The following is a 23,449-nucleotide window of genomic DNA, read 5'->3' as shown; positions in this document are numbered from 1 at the left end:
AGTTTTAAGAGCTAGAAAACAATTTTTAATAGCTGGATCTACAGTAGTACTAGCAAGGGGATATATAGTATTTCAAACCCCTTTTCACTATGTGCTTAGGACATCTACAAAGTGTCACTTTGTTAGTGGCCTCAGGTCATACAGCTCTGGGGTCATGGAAGAGGTCTGATGAGCCCTCACCCCTGTTGAGGAGACCCCCAGCCCCTTTCCTTGAGCTGGGGTTGCCCTTCAAAGGGTCACACTCTCCTCCCTGGAGCTGGGCTGTAAGTTAGCGAGTGGTAGGGTCTTAGCCAGCATCACCCTCAGCAGGCCCCTGTTCCCCAGGCAATCCTCAAGCACAGAGAGTTTCCGCAGGCCGGCCTTTTCCTGCTTGTGGCTGCCCAGCTGTGAGGGAGGAGTGGTGGCAGCATATAGACTGCCTTAAAACTCGCCCCAACTGGTTGGGTGAGGGGAGCCTTGCACCACCCTTGCTGCAAGGTTCCTGGCCCTGGGCCCTTCAAGACACAGTTACAGCATTTCTTCCCCAAACACCACTTATTCCGACGGCCACATCCTCTCTATTAATATCTTCTAAGTCCTTCTATACATACACACATACATATCAGGCCATTCAAACTCTGAAATGGTCATGCCATGTGAAAGGTGGCTGACCCCTAGGCATCTCTACCCTGCCAGGGCAGACTACCCCAGTCGCAGCTACCAATTATGTCTGCTCATTGTATGGGGTGAAGGGATAAGGGCACAAGGAGTCTTCCTCTCCCCCTGCTACCCACAATTGCATCCCTGCATTTAGGGATGCATAGGGATGGTTCCCTTCTGGTGCTCCTGAAGGCACAAGTCACCCCCAAGTAAGAAGGGAGGTGGTGCCCTGGCTCCAGTCCCCTCTCCACCAGCCAGTCGAGCTGGCCAGAGCTGAGCAAGGGTCATGCAGCACCATCCTGAAGAACCAAACGCCCTCTTGCATGTCAGCTGCTAAGGGAGAGATTATGTTTGCTAACAATCCGTTTCCCCTTGGGTGGTTAGGCTCCATGCTGCTCACACCACGGGACAGTGTGTAAGCTGTGAAGAGCAGCAGTCAGCACAGCTTGGAGCGGGGGGGCACCCAGGCCATGTTCTGACCATTTTTATGCAGTTAGGCAAATCACATCTCTTGACGGGCAAGAGAGCAGCAAAACCTGCCTGGCCGGTCAAAAACCAGGCAGGTGGCAGCCTTATTTTCTTTCTTTTTTGTGATGCACGTACAACTTCACGTACGCCCATCTTGTAACTAGCGGCCACGCACATCGCAGGCGGCGCCCCGCTCCCCCTCTACATGCTCAGGGAGCCAGGCCCTCAGCTGGAGGCTGCCAAAACCACAACAGCTCCCAGCGCCAGGAACCAAGACCTGAAACCCAAGGGTGAGGCTCATCAGCAGGGAGGGGTAAGGTAAGGAGCGGGGTGGGGTAAGACAGGGGCTGAGGCTTCTGGAAAGGAGCAGGTGTAGGGGCTCCTTGGCTGGGGGGGGTGGGTAGGTGAATCTCTCCCTCCTCGCCCTACACAGACACTTTAAATGGCACTCCACGGCCCCCAGGCAGGAAGCATTATGCCGTGCGTAACTATAGTCAAACCACATTTATCCGACCCTCCATTATCTGGCTCTCCCTATTAACTGAACACCGATGCAGAAGCGGGAGATCTCTCCTGTTAGCCACTAGATGGCGCTGCAGCCTCGCACTTTCCCATTCTCTACCTCAGCGGTTCTCAAACTTCATTGCACTGCGACCCCCTTCTGACAACAAAAGTTACTACAGCGCCCCAGGAGGGGGGACCGAAGCCTGAGTCCACCTGATTCCCACTGCCCTGGGTGGGGGAGCCACAGCACTTGGCACAGGCTGTTAAAAGCCTGTTTCGGAGAGCAAAAGCCTCCCATTTCAAATTATTTTAATCAGAGATCTCATGATCAGCTGCATGATTAAAAAATACTATTTCCCTCCTGTGGCAGGGCCACCTTACCTAGTCTGGTTTCAGACCGGCTACTGCCTCAGTTTCCCCTCACTCAGGCTGGCTCTCCCCACCTTCCTAGGAAGGACTCACTACCACGCCCATGTCTCTTTCTAGGCCCAGTTTTATCCTTCAAACTCAAAGTTTAGGGAAAACACTAGACAAAAACAGCTGCTCTGCCCGCCCTTGCTACAGCTCCCAGAGGCTCACTGAGTGCCGAAAAGGAGGGCAGACTCTTCCCATCAGTCCCATGATCCAGTGGATACTGCAGGAGCCCACCTCCCTCCTACTACGCTTCCTCCACCTTTTATAGAGGACATCAGACCCCTTCCCAGCTGGTAGAGATGAATATACAGGGCTGACAGCCCCCAGCCCTTAAAGGGCCAGGCCACCCTGTTCCACCTCCAGGACCAGAAAGTACCAAAAGAAATCTTACATGAAAGTTTGGTCTCACAAGCCTAATTCGGAAGGCTGGAGCAGTTCAGATGCGATCCAGATCTTCTGGCTAGGTTCTTGTACCACATTCATCACAATGGTATTCAAGTGTATACACACACACAAAATGTGTTATTTTTTCATTTCCCCATTCTTCTTTGCGGAGTTGTTTTTTTTTTTTGGCCTGTATCATAAATGTGAACGGTGAGCAGTACTTAAGAGAACAGTCAGTTGAGTTAAAATAGCAGGCTTTACATTTCATTGTGAAGGCACTGAAATCCTTGTTCGTTCTGACCTCTTCCAGAAGTCACTTCCACAGTACAGTGCCTTTTGTCAAGAAATCTGTCTCCTGGGTAACCTTTGGATGCTTAAACCAAAGCAATCAAAAAGCCTGAGCCTTACAGAGTCCCCATACACACACTTCTATAATAGCATAGTATAAATATAATAGGAAACTATTGACATTTAGAGCATGAGCTTCTTGGAACATGGACCTTTTAGTTTATAAAGCACTAAGCCCCTTGTTAGTGCTCTACCAATCTTTATATTATCAAATGTGTTGGTAATCCTGCCCTTTTCTGGCTAAAGTCAGAACACTCAGGCACTACGCAATAGGGTCATTTAGTAACGTCTGAGGCAGTTTAGAAAATAGAAGGAAGATTCTTCAAAGCATACTTTGAACCATGGTGTTCACAGTGAAATTTTCTGGTTGCAGCTCTTCACTGGAGCAACAATGAGGTATTAAAGTGACATCTCTCAAAGTTGTTCTTACAGGGAATCTGTCCAAAGCATAACAATTTATGTAGGTTTACTAAAAAGTCATCCTTATTTTCAATGCAGGCTTAACCAGAGTCACACAACACCATTCGAGGATCCCTTTAGACCAGCCTGTCCTGCCATAATGGATAAGCTCGAGCAAGAAAGGGTCTTTTCAGACAATTTTTGCTTATTTGAATAATAAAATTCTAGTCTTTCAGTTTAACAAAGTGAATATTATAAACAGTGATTCCACCAACCACAGTTTCCAGAGTTCAGAGTAACAGCCATGTTAGTCTGTATTCGCAAAAAGAAAAGGAGGACTTGTGGCACCTTAGAGACTAACAAATTTATTTGAGCATGCGACCCCTGAGCACTAAATTTGTTAGTCTCTAAGGTGCCACAAGTCCTCTTTTAGTTTCCAGAATGTAATTAATGTAATTTTGTGGATACCATCTTCACACAATTTAAGATGCCTGCAGTTTGAGATTACTAGATTCACCAGAATTTTGTATGGTCTCAAAAAAAATCAAACTGTCCCTTTGAAAATGAGAGAGAATTTTATATGAATAAACACCACGTGGTATATTGGTGCCCTCTCAAGCTCCTATTACAATCAACAGAAAAACCTAGATCAAGTCATTAATTGTAGTTACAGGGCAGCCACTTCCTGAGCACTCCCTCATAGCCAGAGCTTGCTCTGAAGGCATCCTGCCTCAGTTTACCCTCTTTAGGACTCCTTAAATAAACTCCCCCAGCGCAGAGTCCTTAAAACATTCCCCTTCTAGATCAAATTTATTTATAGAATTTGAAAACAAACTCACTCCTGGCGGGTTCTTTCCTTTTTGATTCTTCCCTGATTTTGGCAGGCCACTCTCAGCCCTACCTAGCTGAAGTCTTTTCTTCTTCATATCTCATACTCACTCCTAGAGTCTTCTAATTCTCAGTCACTTCACTTTGCCACCATTCCCTCTTTTATAAGGGCCAGGTGCCTTCCGTTGAACTCAACTGGGCAGCAGGTAATCAGTCCCAGCTGCACTGGACATCCCCACATTCCTTCTCCAAGGGCCCAAGCACCCTGTGTCACTGCTTGTATGCAGCATTGTACAGTATTCCTATTATAGATTCCAAAAGGTTCTGTTGCTTTGAAGTTGCTCAAATATAGATTTGTCTTAGATGAAAATAGACATTATAAATCATCACCAATAGTCTGTTCTCCAACAACCCTCTTTATAATACCGCTAGCCATAGCTCTGTTCAAGGGCTCCATAGTGGCTTGTATACGAAACAGCTATTAGGGGGCCCACATAATCATATTAAAAAGTAGGGTTTATGTAAATCTTTTGCATAACTTCAATGTTAGCTCTAGAATAAACCATTTAATGCAGTTCTGCGATGGGGCCAAGACTCTTTAAACAGAACTGCAACAAAAAGGGAATTCCTACAGGTTAAATATTTGAAAGTAGATCATGAATAGTACTGGGGAAGACTGCAGGATTCTGGTACAGTATTTACAGAGATCTGAGATTGTTAGCATCCATTCTGGAGGTAAGGACCTGATTGAACAGCCATTCTCTAGCTGGGTAGTGAGTTACCCTCCTACAGTGAAAAGTCAATTTTTCTAAAGATTTCAGATATTCCCTGCAACTTTTGGATATACAAGGCTGTAATGCACAGGAGATCAGAACTGAGTTAGGCCTCAGGTTTTGGCTCTTGGACATCCAGGGAGTAGCAATGCTGCTTATTCTTTTAAATGAAAAACTAAATGTTCACAAAATTATTTTCACCATAAATATCATTTCAGATAGAAGTAGAAGTAATTTATAAATTGTAAAGTCTATGTCACCCAATCAGGAGACTGAACCAATACAATGTGATTTAGGTGGTGTCATAAATATAAAGGGAAGGGTAAACCCCTTTAAAATCCCTCCTGGCCAGAGGAAAACTCTCATCTGTAAAGGGTTAAGAAGCTAAAGGTAACCTCGCTGGCACCTGACCAAAATGACCAATGAGGAGACAAGATACTTTCAAAAGCTGGGAGGAGGGAGAGAAACAAAGGGTCTGTCTTTATACTGCCTTTGCCGGGGATAGACCAGGAATAGAGTCTTAGAACTTTTAGTAAGTAATCTAGCTAGGTACGTGTTAGATTATGATTTCTTTAAATGGCTGAGAAAAGAATTGTGCTGAATAGAATAACTATTTCTGTTTGTGTATCTTTTTTGTAACTTAAGTTTTTGCCTAGAGGGATTCTCTATGTTTTGAATCTAATTACCCTGTAAGGTATCTACCATCTTGATTTTACAGAGGGGATTTCTTTACTTCTATTTACTCCTATTTCTATTAAAAGTCTTCTTGTAAGAAAACTGAATGCTTTTTCATTGCTCTCAGATCCAAGGGTTTGGGTCTGTGGTCACCTATGCAAATTGGTGAGGCTTTTTATCCAACATTTCCCAGGAAAGGGGGGATGCAAGTGTTGGGAGGATTGTTCATTGTTCTTAAGATCCAAGGGTCTGGGTCTGTAGTCACCTAGGCAAATTGGTGAGGCTTTTTACCAAACCTTGCCCAGGAAGTGGGATGCAAGGTTTTGGGAAGTATTTGGGGGGAAAGACATTTCCAAACAGCCCTTCCCCAGTAACCAGTATTTGTTTGGTGGTGATAGTGGCCAATCCAAGGGCAAAGGGTGGAATATTTTGTACCTTGGGGAAGTTTTGACCTAAGCTGGTAAAGATAAGCTTAGGAGGTTCTCATGCAGGTCCCCACATCTGTACCCTAGAGTTCAGAGTGGGGGAGGAACCTTGACAGGTGGCCAATCACCCATTATGAATAATTAATAACGGTAATGCTTATTGTGCCAATAACCTATAGTGTAAAATGCTTTCACACAAATGATTCAAACAATGCTGAAAAGAGCATATTTGTACAAATCACTACAGTACCTATTTGTGAATAGAAAAAAGGTCTAAAATAGTCAGATAAACTATTCCTCCAAATAGGTCACTTCGCTGTGGGCCTGACCATTAAGCTGATACATTGTATTCTTTTGCAACAACTGCTCTATAGAACACAAAATAACCTAAGTGCACGTCTGTGAATCAGAACAACTCTTTCATTAGACTGAGTAGCATGAATGACCAAAAAAACCCCAACAAATAAAAAGTCAGAAGCACCACTGGTAGTATCAAGAGCGGCATGAATGTCGCAGCTCAGTGAAAACAACAAGGAGTCTTTGTGGCACCTTAGAGACTAACAAATTTATTTGGGCATAAACTTTCATGGGCTAAAACCCACTTCATCAAATGCATGGAATGAAAAAATACAGTAAGCAGAATATATATCAGGGGTGGGCAAACTTTTTGGCCCCAGGGCCACATCGGGTACAGAAATTGTATGGTGGGCCAGGTAGGGAAGGCTGCGGGAGGCTGTGCCTCCCCAAACAGTGAGGCATGGCCTGGCCCTAGACCCCTATCCAGCCCCCCGGAACCTCACCCCCATCCAACCCCTCCTGCTCCCCACCCTGACTGCCGCCCAGGACTCCCGCATCCTATCCAAACACCCGAGCTCTCTGCCCCCTGATTACCCCCTGAGACCCCTGCCCCTATCCAACCTACCCTGCTCCCCACCCTGACTGCCCCCCGGACCTCCCCCACCCCTTATCCAATCCCCCCTGCTCTCCCCACCCCATGTTACCTGTGGGGTGGGGGAAAGAGGGGCTCAGTCCTTTCCCTGTGCATTTCCCCTGCTCATTTGGCTGCTCTCCCTGGCAGTCGGGCAGGGCTTGCTCCCTGTCTGGGCTTGGCTGCTGGGGACAGGGGCCAAGCATGCTGGGGGTGGAGGGGGGGGCCCTGGCTTGCTCTGCCCCTGTCCCCGCAGCAGGGCCCAGGTCCCTTGACTGCCCCCTGCAACCTCCCTGCCCCCTGACAGCGCCCTGGAGCACCAGGTCTGGCTGCGCTATAGCCGAAGCTGCAGCCACGCTGCCCAGGTACTGGGGAAATGTGACTGTGAGGAAGGCAGGGAGGGAGGGGCCAGGGACTAGCCTCTGCCCCACCCACCACGCTGCCAGGGAGTTGGGCTGGCTCCTCCGCAAGCCTGTCCTGACCCCGCTCCCTGGCAGGAGCTCGGGGGCCAGAGAGAAGGGTCCTGTGGGCTGGATGTGGCCTGCAGGCCATAGTTTGTCCCAACTCTGATATATATTATAGCACATGAAAAGATGGGAGTTGCCTTACCAAGTGGGGGGTCAGTGCTAACGAGCCAATTCAATTAAGATGGACCCCCCACTTGGTAAGGCAACTCTCATTTTTTCATGTGCTATAAAATATATTCTGCTTGCTGTATTTTTCACTCCATGCATCTGATGAAGTGGGTTTTAGCCCACGAAAGCTTATGCCCAAATAAATGTGTTAGTCTCTCAGGTGCCACAAAGACTCCTCCTTGTTTTTATTAATACAGACTAACATGAAACAGCTCAGTGATTATCCATCATTAAACTATGGATGAAATGCAACCTTAAGTAAAATGAGAAGTTTGGTTAGATTACATCCAGAAGAAAATACCCAAGTTGCCTCCTTTTAAAACTTCAGGGAGTATTCATGATAATTTACTGAATGAATTTAGAGCCACGTTCTGTTTTCAGTTATATCTCACTCCATATCACAAAAAGAAAAATGATGGAACACTGCCAAGCAGGGAAGAATCAGACCTTAAATTTTATTATTGTTACATACAGGAGAAAAAAACCTGGTGTGTCATTGGCTGAAAACAATCATGTGACAAGTTAGCAACATTTCCATTGTTTACCTCCTTACAGGTTGATAATACTGACATTTGGAACAAGGTTAACTGATCAGATCACAAATCAAAATGGAAAATCCTGAGTAGCTGCACTGAGTTCCATGAAAATCTGTTATTTAGTTCTTTGAGGTTTCTATTTCTCACCCTCAAACTTCATCTCCCCATTAGAATGCTAGTTCCAAAGGAAAAACTGATCCGCTTTTGACATTCATCACCACAATGAAGAGAGTCCCAGATATTTCTGATGAAGACATTCAGATTATATGTAGCAACAAATATAAAATGGCTTCTTGTTTCAGCGAACTTGAAGATTTATTGTCCCTCAGGGAAAATACTGACATTGTTTGATCAATATTGACTTCTCAGGCCAGTAAATATTGATGTTTAACAGAACAGAAGTAAATGTTTGCTTATTTTATCAATATACAGTGTTAAAAGTCACTTCCCGCACTACTTGTTTGATCCTACAATCTTACTCACTCTGTTGTGTCCCAAAAGCTTTCCTCTCATTTGGCCTCCAGCTGCAAGGTTTGTGCATCTCCTGCTAGATATTGGGCACGCTCAACTCCTGACTTCAACTGAGGATACTCAGCCCACTGAAGGACTGAGCCCATGCAGGGTTTATATTCACTCTTATACATTTATAGTCACTCTTATCGTATAAACCCATGCAGGGTTTATAGTCACACATATTATATACTCTTTCCTGGCGGCTAGTGAGGTGGGATATGGATACCACAAATATTGTGGTGCTATAAATAATGTTTCAGGACCTAATGGCTTGCTGAAGGGTGTACTGATAAACTGTGAACAAGGGTGACAAGTCAGAAGCTCACTGGGCCAAATTCACCTGGCATAAACAGGAGCAGCTCGACTGGAGACACATCCACTTTCTCAGTCTGAATTTGGCTCATCATGAATAAATGTGCTGAGCTTCTGTTGCGGTATATTAATAATTTTTAACACACTTTAAATGATCTCTTCCTGTCCCTCCCTCATTTCTCCTTCCAGGACAATGTGTTGACATCTAAAAGTAGGGCACCCAAACATTCAACTGTAGGAACCAGGGCATAGCCCTTCTCTCTGCTGTATGTTTAGGTAGTCACTTTCATTGCATACTAGGTGCCTTTTACCTCTACTGAACTGGGTTTTCCCCTACATGGCAATCTGTTCAGTTGGCAGCCTGAACTGGGCTACTAAGCAACTGGAGTAACAATATTTAAAGCAGCTTAAGTACAGTAAATTCTTAACAGTAAGAAACAAGCAAGTGATTCAGCTCTTGAACACCTAGCACAAGTTGTCATAAAACCGAACCTGTCCCTAAATCCTAATTCCACCAATACTAGAAATGTTGGTTAGTAGTATTAAATGCTGCATTAGTTAGTCTTTCAGCCAATCCTCATAAGATTTCCCTTCACGTCTCACAATATTTAACAGATCATTTTTCAAAAGGGTAAAAATAATAGGTAATGTAACACATGAACCTTCAGTAGTTTATCTTTTACAAATAAAAGTAATGCCGTCGTGCTGGAAAACAAAATGGCAGGATGACAGGAATAATACATATATTTTTTAAACACTTACTATTTACATGTTTTCCATTTTTTAAAATTTGATCCGGCTGATTAAATATAAGTATATAACATTTATTCAATTTACAAATTCTAGTTAGCTGATTAGTTATTAAGGTGCTCAGAAGTGTGGATGAAAACAGAACCTACAATAGATCAGTTGTGGTTATAGTTATTTACAAAGCAGTATTGTTTTTCTACTGACTTAGTTACCTTCCAAGGAAGCTGAAAGCAAAGGGCCTTGGAAAGATCTGAATATTTCTTCATAACTGACATGTATATATTTCATATATACACACATTATATATATATATATACATATACATACACACACAGAGTATAAGAACTATATATATATACACACAGTGTAAGAATCTAATGCCACCAGTAAGGGGATCACCTTTCCTTGCTGGTCCCGTTTGTACAGCCTGCACAGAGGACCATCTCCAACAGCCAAACCACTGGTTTAAGTGACCACTTGAACGTATCTTGAATGTTTCCAGTACAATTTTGTTCAGATTTTAGCCAAAGACCACCAATTTCTGTTAGAAAAATGATGTAACAATACTTAGCACTTATATAGTACTGTGGCTGCTCAAAGCACTGTACAAACTGCAGCGAATTTACCCATCCAACATCTATGTGAGCAAGGTATTATTATACCTATTTTGCAGGTGGAAAATTTGTAATGGAGACATTAAGTGACTTGCCTAAGGCTACATAGCAAGTAAGTGGAAGACCCAGGATCATAACTCAGTACTCCCTAATTTCCAATTCTCTCCTCCCTTGCAGACCACACTGCCAGGATTTGCTGGTCCTTTGAGCAGTTGCTTAAGATAAGTTTTGCTGCATTATGTTTTTTTATTTCATGCACCCATAGTTATGGTGCTGGGTCTTCTAAAAATGGCAGACTTCAGATCCACATCTAGACTGCAGAAGGAAAAACTTGTTTATGTGAAGAACCAGATTAGAAGAATGTGCTTATTAGTGAAAATTCTCTCTCCCAATGAGAAAACCAAAATGACCCATATACTGTGGGTCAGATTCTTTCCCCATTAATATTCTTGCAGCCTCATTTTCTGCCCTGATGGCCAAATTCTGTCCTTAGTTACATTCTTCCAACCTCTATTTCCTGATTAAAGGAAGAATTTGGTCAAAGGTGGACATAGGACTAATTATGGAAAGAGATACTCTTACATTACTCCTTTTTGTACAGACAATACTCAGATGAGTTCATCAAAGAAGTCCTTTGGTTCAACTTATTAAGAACTTGTCAAACCAGGGGGGGAGTGTCTGACCATAATGAAGGGATTCCCCTTCATCCGTATTCCTTTAAGATGCTATATATAAAAAAGGAAGTTGATTCAACTTCTGTTTATAAACTTGTACAGTCATCTCTCCATTGTACATTGAAGTACCAAATAGGTCCCAGAAGTTACAAGGCAAGATTGTTAAGGCAGCATAAGAAACTCAATATTTCATTCACACCTCTTGACTCCTTTAAGTGTATTTCTGAGGCATCAAAAGGGGTTCCTAGTTTGTGCTCACCTTTTAATAAAAAGGCATTCATTATACTGTAAGAAACTGACATGTTCAATGACAGATCAAACCTTAATTACTGTTCACTCTAGGGTAACTGATGCATTATCAAAGACTTACAAAGAGATTAGCAGTGAATATCAGACATTGTTTCTTTACCACCTCTCTTTCTGAAACACCTCTGTTTGTACAATCTCATTAGGGTGTTCTGAAATACAAGCCCCATTTATATCATTGAGCTTATTGTCTGGGAGATCCTCGGGTTTCGTGCAAAGTTTCAGCGCCCGAGAGATGAAGACATCCAAGTCAAACTGAGGGTCTGTTTCACTGTTTACATCCTTAGATTCTTTATGAGGATGGTGAGGAGATGATGGCAGACTCTGTTCTTGAAGCTCTGGAAGAGGACTAGGGCATTCAAGCCCTGACTGTGTGCTCTTAACCCATTGAGCTATCTCTAGAAAGAGGTTGGATGGTTCTTCTTCCAGTGATAACTCTGCAGTGGGTGCTATAGTTGCTGTTTTCCAGTGCGACAAGTCTAAGATAAGTTTGGGCTCTGAGTAGTGATGGGGCTTATTGTCTCTCCATAGCAGTTTGTCCAAGTAGGAAGGTGACCCCACTTTGTAATCACATGATTTCCCGTAATCAGCATCAAACATTCGGTCCATTGAGGAATGTGATTGCTCCAAGAATCTCTCTGAGCTGCTTTGAGAATATTTGCGTGGATCAACTTGTGCTTCTTCAGCAATGGAGTCGGATCCTGCTCGTGGGTCCCGTTGTACCTCCTCTATGTCATGGTATTTATCATGTCGCCACTCCAAATCAGAAGAGAGACTTACTTGATACCTGGGAAAGACATTCTGTGATTAGATGGAAAATTGTTGGCTTTGTTTGTAAGTAGGAGGAGTGTTTAAATAGATGTTCCCGCTGCTGCTGCTTTTACCTTTCCTATGCTAAAGTACCTTTTATCCAAAAATTTCAAGGGCCCAGATCTTCAAAGGTAATTAGGCACCTAACTCCCATTGATTGCAATGTGTTTTACAAAGAGTAATTAATTATACCTTCAAAAGCTATTGTGAAATAAATACATGTTACCTATGTGTTAAAGGCTGAGAGTTTAAGTGATTTGCCCAAGGTTATACATGCAAGCAGGGGCAAAGATGGGAATAGATACTAGTAGACCAAATTTCCAGTCCCTTCATCTAACCACTAGACATATTCTCTCTCCCTAGAACATTAGACTCTTGGGCCAACATTAAGTGAACTTTGCGGATCTACCTAGAAACACCTTAAAAAGACTTGTTTTTCTGAAAATCAGATTCCTTTAAGGTGTCCCCTGTTGGGCCCAAATATCACTAATGACTTTTGAAAATCTTGCCTTGTGCTCTAAAATATACTGCCCTCTACCAAAGATCTCCAGGCAGCTGGGAGAACAGTCAAAGCCACTGCTTTAATGTGTCATACCAGGAACTATAAAAGCAAAGGGATAAAAGTGTGACAAACTGACCTTGAGATATTGATTTACTGCTTCACTGACCATAACTGACAAGGATCTAGGGTATGCAGGTTTACACTGAAAGCAGAATCGTGAGGCTCTTAAAATTACTCTTTACTTAATTTGGCTTGTTTGCCCCCAGATGCTTGTTCACTCAGACAGGGATATAACTAGTGTTGAACAGGACGGATTTTTAAAATTATTTTTTAGTGATGGTGAAATGTGGTGAATTGACAGTTCTGGATACTTGACTCCCAACCTGATATGACACCTGGAAGGAGCAGTTGTCGGGATGTGAGTAGAGTTAGGTCTCTCTGGTCTATTCTGTCCTTGACCTCTCTGCTTAGACTGCCAACAGAGCTGCCAATTAGCAAATGTTTTTTGTGATAAAGGACATCTGTTCACTGGGAATGGAACCAAGACAACCACATTCATTTCACGTAGGCTGCTGAACTGTATCAGGGGGTAACAGTTCTTAGTCACTATCCACCTGCTGTGGATTTGAACCTGTAGCCTGGATTTCAAAGGTTCCAGAGCACAGTAAAAATCCTCTGAGCCAACCAGGCTCCCCGGGAAGGAAGGAGTTAAAACCGAAACATAAATTTACCTTCTCATTCCCTCCACCTCCTCACAATTCATAGCCTCTGTCATTAAAAGTCATCATTTGCCAAGAATTGCCACAAAGTAGTCGCTGATACACCGCAGTGATTTCCTATTCAATGTATATTGAGAACCTGCAGTATGGCAGATAGCACTGTGTGGAAACTCTAGGCAAGGGTTGGCTTTTTAATGCCAGCTTTCAAATTACACAGTTACCAACTAAAAATCACTGATGTAATAAAAGACCAGCTTCCTGGGCACAATAAAGCTATCCTCCTGGTGTGTCGCTTGTCCATATTTTAAAAACAAATACATCTTATTTGTTTTCAGTCCAAAGCATCGTAAGTCGAAACTAGTAGCAGGATTTAAACAGCAGAAACAATGAAAGAGGGTATTGAACCAGCTGCTGTCTCATAAGCAAATGCCTTTTTGAGACAAGATGACATTTCGAAAGAAACTTGTCAGTCATTCAATTGTCTTGTTCATCTCATCTTCTTCTATTTCCCCCACGACAGGAATAGAAGGAAAATTATGATTCAGGAGGAAATCACATCGGTGGTGGCTTACAAGTCGGAGCCCCACTTGGATAACTTTCATATCCTCAAAATATAAAGGTTTCAGAGTAACAGCACTGTTAGTCTGTATTCGCAAAAAGAAAAGGAGTACTTGTGGCACTTTAGAGACTAACCAATTTATTTGAGCATAAGCTTTCGTGAGCTACAGCTCACTTCATCGGATGCATACTGTGGGAAGTATAGAAGATCTGTTATACACACAAAGCATGAAAAAATGGGTGTTTACCACTACAAAAGGTTTTCTCTCCCCCCACCCCACTCTCCTGCTGGTAATAGCTTATCTAAAGTGATCACTCTCCTTACAATGTGTATCATACAATGTGTATCATAAATAATTTACTGAAGTTTTCTTGTATCATACACATTGTAAGGAGAGTGATCACTTTAGATAAGCTATTACCAGCAGGAGAGTGGGGTGGGGGGAGAGAAAACCTTTTGCAGTGGTAAACACCCATTTTTTCATGCTTTGTGTGTATAACAGATCTTCTATACCTTCCACAGTATGCATCCGATGAAGTGAGCTGTAGCTCACGAAAGCTTATGCTCAAATAAATTGGTGAGTCTCTAAGGTGCCACAAGTACTCCTTTTCTTTTTTCAAAATATAAAAGGGTTAATAATAGCCAAAGGAGTGAGACATCATTCACCTTGACAAACTTTTACTCCTGGAGAAAGTGTGTCTATGAAATGCCATGAAGAGATCATTAATCTTTGAGACACTCAGCAGCTTAACAGCACTACTTTGCAAACCTGCAGTCACCGTATCAGGAACTGCTACTGTAACGCCGACAGACCCCGGTTGGCAGGATCGAACCTGGGGCCTGTGGAGCTTAGTGACTGAGCCTCTACCACATGAGCTAAAAGCCAACTGACTGTCAAGCAGACTCATTTTCTCTCTCTCTCTAAGTGGTCTCGGTGCCACTAGATGGGACAGAACACCCCACCCAGGAGGTGTGTAGGTTACATACTTCCCCTAGCTGAGGACACACATCCTGAGCTTCAGAGACTTCCCAGTTGAAATCCCGGATGACCCCCCACTTGTAACACCGACAGACCCCAGATGTCGGTAGGCAGGATTGAACTGGGGACTTCTGGGGCTCATGTGCCCTTAATATACATGGTCCTCTGTGCTTTGGTAAATGAATTGGGAGGAACCTTATTCCCAGGAAAATTTTTAGTTTCTTAAAAACATGGTCCCTTTGCCAGGCCCAAACTTATCCATCCCTTCCTTCCACCCATTTGTGGCAACAAGGGAGGTTTATGCTAGCCATAGAGCTACAGTAACTCAGTTAGACTGCACAGCCCAGCCCTAGGAGGCAGGGTGGAGTGTCCCAATCACTGTGAGATGCAAAGCATAGATGGGGAGAGTGCCACATTTCATACCTGCAGAACTGGGGGCTTGTTGCCATTTTAGGAGTTCTGCAGCAAATCAGCCTTTCAGCTTCTCCATTGGCGAGGTCAGGCTACAACAGACCCAGTATCTGTGGTCTTATGCAGCTTGAAAGGTGGCAGATATAGTGTTCTTAATCAGACCTTTAATGGTCTCAAAGGGTACCAGAATTAGTATTATAGCATTTGGATCAAGAAATAGAAAATAGAGAAAAAGAGCCAAATTCTTCTCATTTAAACAGATGCAACTCAGCTGAAATCAGTGTAATTCCACTCATGTAATAGATTAAAATAGAGCCCAATAATTTACATGCACAGTGAAAACTTGGTCCCACTGGAAATCAATGACAAAATTCTCACTGACTTTAGTGGGACCAGATTTGTGTTAGAATGATCAGCTGGATAATAAAAAATCGGTGTCCTTCCTGGTTTTAGAGCATGTATTACTGATTCATATAATAATGGATCAGAGAAATTCCAAATGAAGTCAGTGGGTTTTGCCTGAGTAAGGAGTTCATGACTGCCTAGCCTATTAAGCCATGGATACTGCACCTGTCCCAGTTGGACATCTGGCTCTGGTTGGCTTCCATCAGTAAAATATCATCAATCTCATCCTCAATCCGGAACGGATGCTGAGAAATTGGTTCATCTTCAGGGCAGGAGTATGGGCTCATGTAAGGATGCTGCAAACCCATCTCTGCAGTTAATCGATCCCTGGGGTTAAATGTCAGGATCTTCTCCAGAAAATCAATAGCTGTGTACCACAGAGAAACAGGTTCATTAATTCCTCAAAAGCAAAACTGATTTTATTAACAGAGAAACAGGCTCCTGAATCCATAGAGACCCATCTGTTTGATGTTAATCATCATTAAAATAAGAACAGAATTAAAGGTTAAGTCCTATGTACATCTAACACAGAGGCATATTTGTTCTGGATGCATATGTACCGATCTTATCCTCATTGGGAGTTATGGGCATGCATTGGAACAGTTTTTAGCTTACATTTTTAGTTCTTTTAACAAAACAGAGGGTATGGCAGAGATAGATCGACATCTCCAAGAGAGATTGTAGAGTCAAGGCTTTGATCCAGAAGGCAGGTCCTTGTACATGAGCACTGATCCAATTTAAGGATAAGGGGCTAAAATGTTATTGTGGAATACTAACTTCCCACTCCAGCTCCCACAGAAATCAATGGGACTCTTATAGGTGATTCTATAAATCGTTCAGTGTCTCAGAGTAGGGACATGGCTAATAGGGATAGCTGCTTAATTTGGATGTGTGACCGGCACTTTCATGCTTTCAAATCCATTTTATGGACTCACCTGATAGCCGGAAACAGGGACAGCTGTAAACTGATTGTTAAATGTTTGAATGTGCATTTGAGGTGGAATTAAATTTAAAGTGCTATTTTTAAAGTGCCTGGTGTAATCAAGGCTATGAAATAATTCTGCCCATTAACGTTTAAATATTCTATGTGCATAAAATTTGTTTCAGAAAATACAGTACAATGTGATGCTTTCAATGTACACAAACACATGTGATGTAAGAGCAGCTATAGTGCAATTAAAGTGCATACGAAATACCATTTAAACACCAATGATTTTTCTATCTGTTTATGCTTCCTTTGCATAGGGTATGTGAAAACGTCAGCTCCTGTTGTTAAGGACATTTGGTTTACTGGGATGCATCTCAGGCCATGGCCTTAAATTCAGATAATAAAAATAGAGGTGTATGTTATTTTTTCTGTCAGATCATGTTTTTAACCCTAAATCCTGGAAATATTAACTTACTGTACCTGTAACAATACTGGTAAATATCCCAATTCATCTGGAAAGAAACTGATCTGGGATCTTCTTTATGTGCTCACAGGAAGAGTTAACAGTTAACAGTTCAGAGGAAGGAAGGGTGATACCTGTTATACCTGTGTGTAAATATTAACCAATACCTGGTTGTCTCTCACTGGATGATTTTACTGTTTGCATTAATTAATTATGAAGGAATCAAGGTCATTGGTTTGCAACAAGGATCATGGTGAAACAATTCACTCAGAGTTCAAGTCATTTGGGCAAGAAAATTTCAGTAAATTATTTAAGGATGGCAAATGACATTCCTTTCCACAAATCATGAGAGGAAATAAATTCCTTCAGTACTTAATGTCTGGAACCTGACCCAAACTTCAGCTAATGAGAGCTGATGGGTATCACCGTTGATAAGGACAAATAATGGGCTACTCTAATTAAGAGTCACACTGATCTACATGCGTAGGTCTCTGGTTTGACTCTTTACTCACATGAAAGCAATTTTTCCTTGTAGACCTTGCATATGAAATGTCAACCACACTGACAGCCCAGGATTCAGAGCAAAGAGAACAGAGAAAATACACTGCCACATGGCAGCACCTGAGCAGGCTTGGCCAACCATGGATTTCAAATAAGAGCCTAGGGAGTTCCCTGCTTTTTCACCATGTCTGGGAACAGCACAAAGATGAATGCAGAGCCCATGACTTGGTATTCGGAAGCAGAGAGGCAGCCTTGGCATCTGCTCCCTGCCAATGCTCTTGAAATTGTCCTGCCACCCCTGACTAATTAAAAAGCTGCTGGAGAGTACCAATGAAATGCTCAAGCCCTGGTCCAAAGGCTCGTTGCTTGCAGCACTCAGGCACAGAGACAGAAGTCAGTTTTAGTTGGCCCCTGGACCACAGAAGGGAACAATTGTGCTGGAAGCAATTGAAGTGCTACCAGTCATTCCAGGCAGAAAGTCTTGAAGGTAAATACACCTTCTGCCCCAATCCCACAAACAAACAAACAAAAAACAGCCAGGAGTTTGGAAAAAGTCCTGCCTTGGGATACTGTAGGGGCGTGTCAGGGATCTCAGATCTACATGGATGAAAGGAATTATTCTCTCACTGTGCACATGTGTATTTGTCCAAGAAGTAGGGAAACAAGAAAATTATCCCAACTTGGGGATAAATTCTGGGTCAGTTACATTAATAACAACTCCAGAACAGACACATATGAATGCAGCCAAAACAGCATTCACCAGGCTATAGAGGGCAATGTGTCATACTTTGATAGTGTTACACCTCTGAAAGGCAAGGTGCCCACTCTTAAAGTACTACACTGCTGCCTTGTAGCCAGACTATTAAAGTAAAACGTCTCCGTTAGGACCTTACACACTTCTCCCTTCCCCTGAGCAGGAGTGGGGAGGAACGAAGTGATTTGGGCTGAGGCACAAGGGAAAGGTGAGAGAGTACCAGCTCTGTGAGATGATCCCCATCTCCCCTGGACTCTGGAAAGTCTCTGTGTGTGATCCACGGGGAGATGGGGGAAGTGTGGCATGATGCACGCCAGCCGCCCTTCTCAATATCATCGCCCACAAACCTGGAGCAATTCCCTAGCATAACACTGATCCAGGTAGCATTAACTTATGACATTTCCCCATGCCCTGATATGATTCCTTCCTTAGGATGGGGCAGGGAGCCTAGTGGCCTGGGGGATGCCACAGGGCCTAGCTGCTGAGGGGGTGGCTGGGGCAAGATGAATCGTGAAAGGAATTCTTCCTGGAGAGAGCAGGTCTCCAGCAGCTCTCCTGTGGTGTTGTGTTTGAACTTGGGGGATGGTTCCTCTTGTATAGCCCACTGGGGGGAGATCTCGTCTTAAAATCAGGAGGATGAGAGAAACCTGATCAAAATGTGACTTAAAGCTACGGTACCTTCGCCATTCAATTCCGGAAGCAGCTTGCGTAAAGGTTTCTTCACTTCCCAGGTGCTGTTGATGAAAGTTGGCATCACTTTGAGCAGCTCCTCTTTGTCCTCTTCATGGACAACGGGGATCGTCTCCAGAATGAGCTGCATCTGTTCCAGCTCATGATTCCCTATATGAGCAAACAACAGGCTTTCAGTGCTGGTGAGATTTTTTTTCATTGTTGGGTGCCTTTATGTTGTTGTGATTTTGGTTTGGAGTTTTTGAAGACAGAGGATTTTTTCCACTTCTTTTTTTAATCTTAGGAAAATCAAGAATATAAAGTCTTGAATTGGGTATTTGCCCCCTAAAAGTATCCTTGTAGGAGCAGAAATGTGGGAGGAGAGCGTTCTCGGACCTTAGTTAAAGGGATCAAGATGTTGAACCTTCAACTAAAGCTTTCTTCCCTATGGCTTGTTTTTATTACCACCAGTTCTAATCAGCTGGAATAAATATCCCTTCCCCATTCAGTTGCTGAGGTTTCACTTCCTTGATACTTGTAATGTTGCTACTGGTGACTTAATTGGGAGTTTCAGTCCGATGGCCCAGACTGAATGGACATAGAGGTGGAATTTCCCCCTTCGAGATGGGAGCTCTCCAGGTCAATGTTCTGGCAACTAGTGGGCATTGCAAGAGAAGCTTACACTGCTACTGTCTGTGCTGTGCCCGTTGAATAGTTAAATAGAGGAGGACTTCACTCCCCTGACCCATTGACTTGGCACCTTCCATAAGCTCTCCATCCACTAAACAAAACAAGAGTGGTCAAACTTGGCTTTGGTACCTCACTTTTGTCCTTGAAGAGGATGGGCCAATGATGCAGGCCAGGTCTACTCTGGAAAAGGCTGTCAGCATAGCTATGCCAGCAAACCTTCCTCGTGGAGATGCAGTTTATATGGGCAAAAAAGTCCTTTTGCGAGTATAACTTATATCAGAAATAAACTATACTATTAAAAGCACAGTAGTGCAGATATGTGTCTACACTAGGGCTTCTGGATGACATAGAAACATCACACACACAAAAATCACACCCCATATCACATTGCTATGCCAGGCAAATCCCCCGAGAAGGCAGCATAATGACCTGTGGGGTTTCACACTGGGATGCCTAGGGTGCCCACTGTGGGGTGCCATGCTTCCTCTGTTCCTTCAGGCTTGCCCAGGTCTAGAACTGGGGAGCGGGGCTGAGTTGTTTGGGAAAAAATCCTGATTTAAAGCTTCAGTTCTGGAGGTTGGTGGATAGGAAACTGATTCTTGCTAAGAAATACGTTTACGGGCAGTGTGGCTTTACCCAGTGATTTACAAACACGGGGCCAGATTACTCACTGCACAGGCAGGACAAGAGGCAAGAAGCTCCAGCTCTTGTGCTCCCACATTGTACCTGCTGCAGTCCCTGTGCTTCCCCAAGTGTAAGGGCTGCTCCCTCCAGGTCACCCCAAAGAGTATGGTGCGTGCCCAGGCTGAGGGGGGCGGTCCCCGAGCTCTTGCAGTGACTCAGCTATGACATCAGGACAGAAAGGAAATGAGGCAGGGCTGATTTTATACCCTGATGCAGCCTCTATCATTGGCAAACGGTATCTAGTGCAGAGCCCCGCAATGCACCATAGGAACCAGGGCAGGGGCTGGTGGGGGAGACTGGTCCACAGTACCAAAAGGACAAGTGGCCTTTGCAGTCCCATTGGCAGGACTGGCTTTATGCACGAGGAAAGCCAGCACGTGCTTGGGGGCGGCACAATTCCAGGGGCGGCACGTTCCAGCCACCCTTTTCTTCTTTGGGCAGTTGCGCTCTCGGAGCTTGGGGCAGCAAATTTTTTTGCTTGGGGTGGCAAAAAACCTAGAGCCGGCCCTGCCCCTTGGACCGTACCCAGTTGCCATGTTATGTCTCTGATTCGGCAGCCTTGCAGAATCTTTGCTAATTAAATGTTCCCCTTGCCTCCTTTTAAATTCTCAGGCAAAGGAACAAACGTACTCCTGATGCACTCCATCACGGTGTGGCTACCTGTCAGCTGCAGGCTGGTAGCTGCTCAGAAACCAGCAATGAGCACGCCCAGTAAACCTATAGCTCTGCCTGAACTCCCCGCCTGTCTTTTCCAGAAATCACTCAAACAGCCAGGTATTAAAAAATCCTCTTAGCATTTGCAGACCCAGGCTTTTAGCCAACATTTTGGCCTCACATGGACTTTTTGCGCCGGTGTTTTCCTGCATCCAATGAAGTGAGCTGTAGCTCACGAAAGCTCATGCTCAAATAAATTGGTTAGTCTCTAAGGTGCCACAAGTACTGCTGTTCTTTTTCCTGAGTATAGTTAAAGGTGACATCCTATGATTATTTATTTCTATAGCAGTAGCACTTAAGGGCTGCATGACTCCAGACACTGCCTAAGGTTAGGCTCCAAATCTGTATTTAGGAACTTAAATAAAAGTGGTCCAGATTCCAAAGGTCCTCAGTGGGTTTTCTGGGTGCTCCGAAGGACAGGCCTCTTATTTAAACAGATATACTGGACAAATCGCGCCTCCCACCAGAGAAAAACCTGTTCTGTTTAGCAAGGCACAGCTAGACTATATGATAGTTTAGAGTGGGTGATAAAGAATCAACTGCACGCAACTGAAACTGAAGGCGGTGGAGGAGGTTGTTACTACGCTAGACACCAGTGAGATTTCGGTAAGGCCGAGGGCCAACGCTCCTACTCTTACAAAAAGTGCTGTGAAATCTTTAATGATCCTCTAAAATATATGGATGACCTCTCCAGTATTATAATCTGAAGAATGTCTGGTTTACCTCCAGGTGGCTGTTGTCTTTACACTACCCCACTGCTGGTGCATTATCTGAAATGACTAGCCCAGTCCACACCTGGCCTCTATGACAGCTAGGATATTTGTCTCAGTGTTCCCCCATCTGTTATATCCATTTGTTGTCTCTTGTGTTATGCTTAGAGTGTAAGCTCCTCTGAGCAGGGACTGTCTTTTTGTTCTGTTTGTGTTTGTACAGTGCCTAGCACAATGGTCTAGGATTGGTGTCCCCTAGATGCTAACACAATAAAAATAATATTTCATAGGATAATAGTGGAAAAAATTTCAGTCACTGTAAAATCACATTTTTGCTTTGCCCATGTTCACATTCCCTTCATGTTCATTTCTCGCAAACCTGCAGCGCAGCAGAGTTTTCCTGGCATAAATGTTTGCGAAAGTGAATTTCAGAGGCCAAGAATACTCAGACATATGAAAGGGAATTTTGCGTGCATAAGTATTTGCTCTAGAAATACTTGAGCACTCATCCGAGCAGGGACCAGAAACGCCATCATGTGACTTATCTGACAATTTGCAGTAAAGCAACACAGCTGGAACAACAAATAACCACCATCCAGAGAGAAGTGAACTGTTTTCAAACAATCAGCAATGTTTAAAAAAATGCCATCACATAATAAATTCAAAGGAACCAAGATCAGCTCATGATAGTCTGTGACCAGAAAAAGAGATTGAATTTTTCAAATAAGTCCTCATTATAAATTACCTGGCTCTAGAGACTAACATTCAGCTGTGGTTTCACCATTCCTTCTCAGCTGAGCTCAACACTTTCAGTTTTCTAACAGCAATCTATCTAGCTGCTTAGAAGCAGATAAAGGCCAGTTTTGGTGCTTGGAGAGGGGACTAAAATATTCTTTTTCTTGAAGCATGCACAGGCAGACATAAGAAAAGATTGACACAGTGAGAATTTCTATAAAGAAAACAAACAGATGTATTAAAGCTTCACAGACAGCACATGCAAGGATTAGTACTGCCAAGAGAAGTTTATCAGTACAAGCAGTTTTCAGATGTTCTCCATGGGTAAAATGTACGACAAAAGGCAGCTTACATCAACCTAACTCTGTAAGCATCTACCCTAAAATGCAGCTCCCACTGATGTCACTTGCCCACTACACCTACTTAATAACTCCACCGCCGCGAGAGGCGTAGCGCTTAGGCCGATGTAGTTAGGTCGATGCAGCGTCACTGAAAACACTACGTTATTGACATCGACTGTTGCTGCCTTCAAAAGCTGTCCCACAATGTCCCACACTGACAGTTAAATTGATGCAAGTGCTCCTTGGGAGGATCCACCTCACCGATACAAGGAGCATAGTGCGGACATGCAAAAGCGATTTAATTACTGCAGTGGCTGTAAGTTGACGTAACTTAGGTCGACTTAATTTTATAATGTAGACCTGCCCTTAGACTACTCACCGTGCATAAAGTTAAGGACATGTGCAAAATTTTGCAGGACTGGGACCTAAATTAAATGGTTGCCATGCATCAATGGAACTGTCAAAGATACCTCTTTTAATACTGGTAAATTTCTCCACTGCTAAAAATCCTGAGATTTAGCAAACGACGTAGTTGTCCAGATATTACTAAATTTCCATTCAAGGGTGATTATCAATCAGTGGAAAGAAATAAATGGTGGAGGAGTTAGAATGGACCCAGAGTTCACTGAGACATCAGCTCTTAACAGAGCAAGTCTGGGGCGAAGTCAATATTTTAACTGTTAATTCTATTCTTTATCGAAGACTGAATTTGGACCAAGAGTTCCCATGATGGTTTTCACTTTCTCATGT

At 43.5% G+C, this 23,449-nt stretch overlaps 1 protein-coding gene across 6 annotated transcripts in view; it reads right to left on the bottom strand.

Annotated features, from left to right (window-relative positions):
- Nucleotides 1-7,851: 7,851 nt before the first annotated feature.
- MAPK4 (mitogen-activated protein kinase 4) overlaps nt 7,852-23,449 on the bottom strand; it is a 161,537-nt gene continuing 145,939 nt past the window's right edge. For all 6 annotated transcript variants that reach the window (XM_048850387.2, XM_048850390.2, XM_048850389.2 and 3 more), the window contains 3 exons: nt 18,835-18,996; nt 15,676-15,877; nt 7,852-11,912 (listed from right to left, as the gene is read on the bottom strand). In XM_048850387.2, coding sequence (XP_048706344.1) covers nt 11,225-11,912; nt 15,676-15,877; nt 18,835-18,996 — 1,052 coding nt within the window. In that variant the 3' untranslated portion in view covers nt 7,852-11,224. The remainder of the gene's footprint in view (nt 11,913-15,675; nt 15,878-18,834; nt 18,997-23,449) is intronic.

The sequence above is a fragment of the Caretta caretta genome, chromosome 5 (genome assembly GCF_965140235.1).
Source record: "Caretta caretta isolate rCarCar2 chromosome 5, rCarCar1.hap1, whole genome shotgun sequence".
Lineage (NCBI taxonomy): Eukaryota > Metazoa > Chordata > Testudines > Cheloniidae > Caretta > Caretta caretta.
This window is presented reverse-complemented; position numbering and strand designations above follow the sequence as displayed.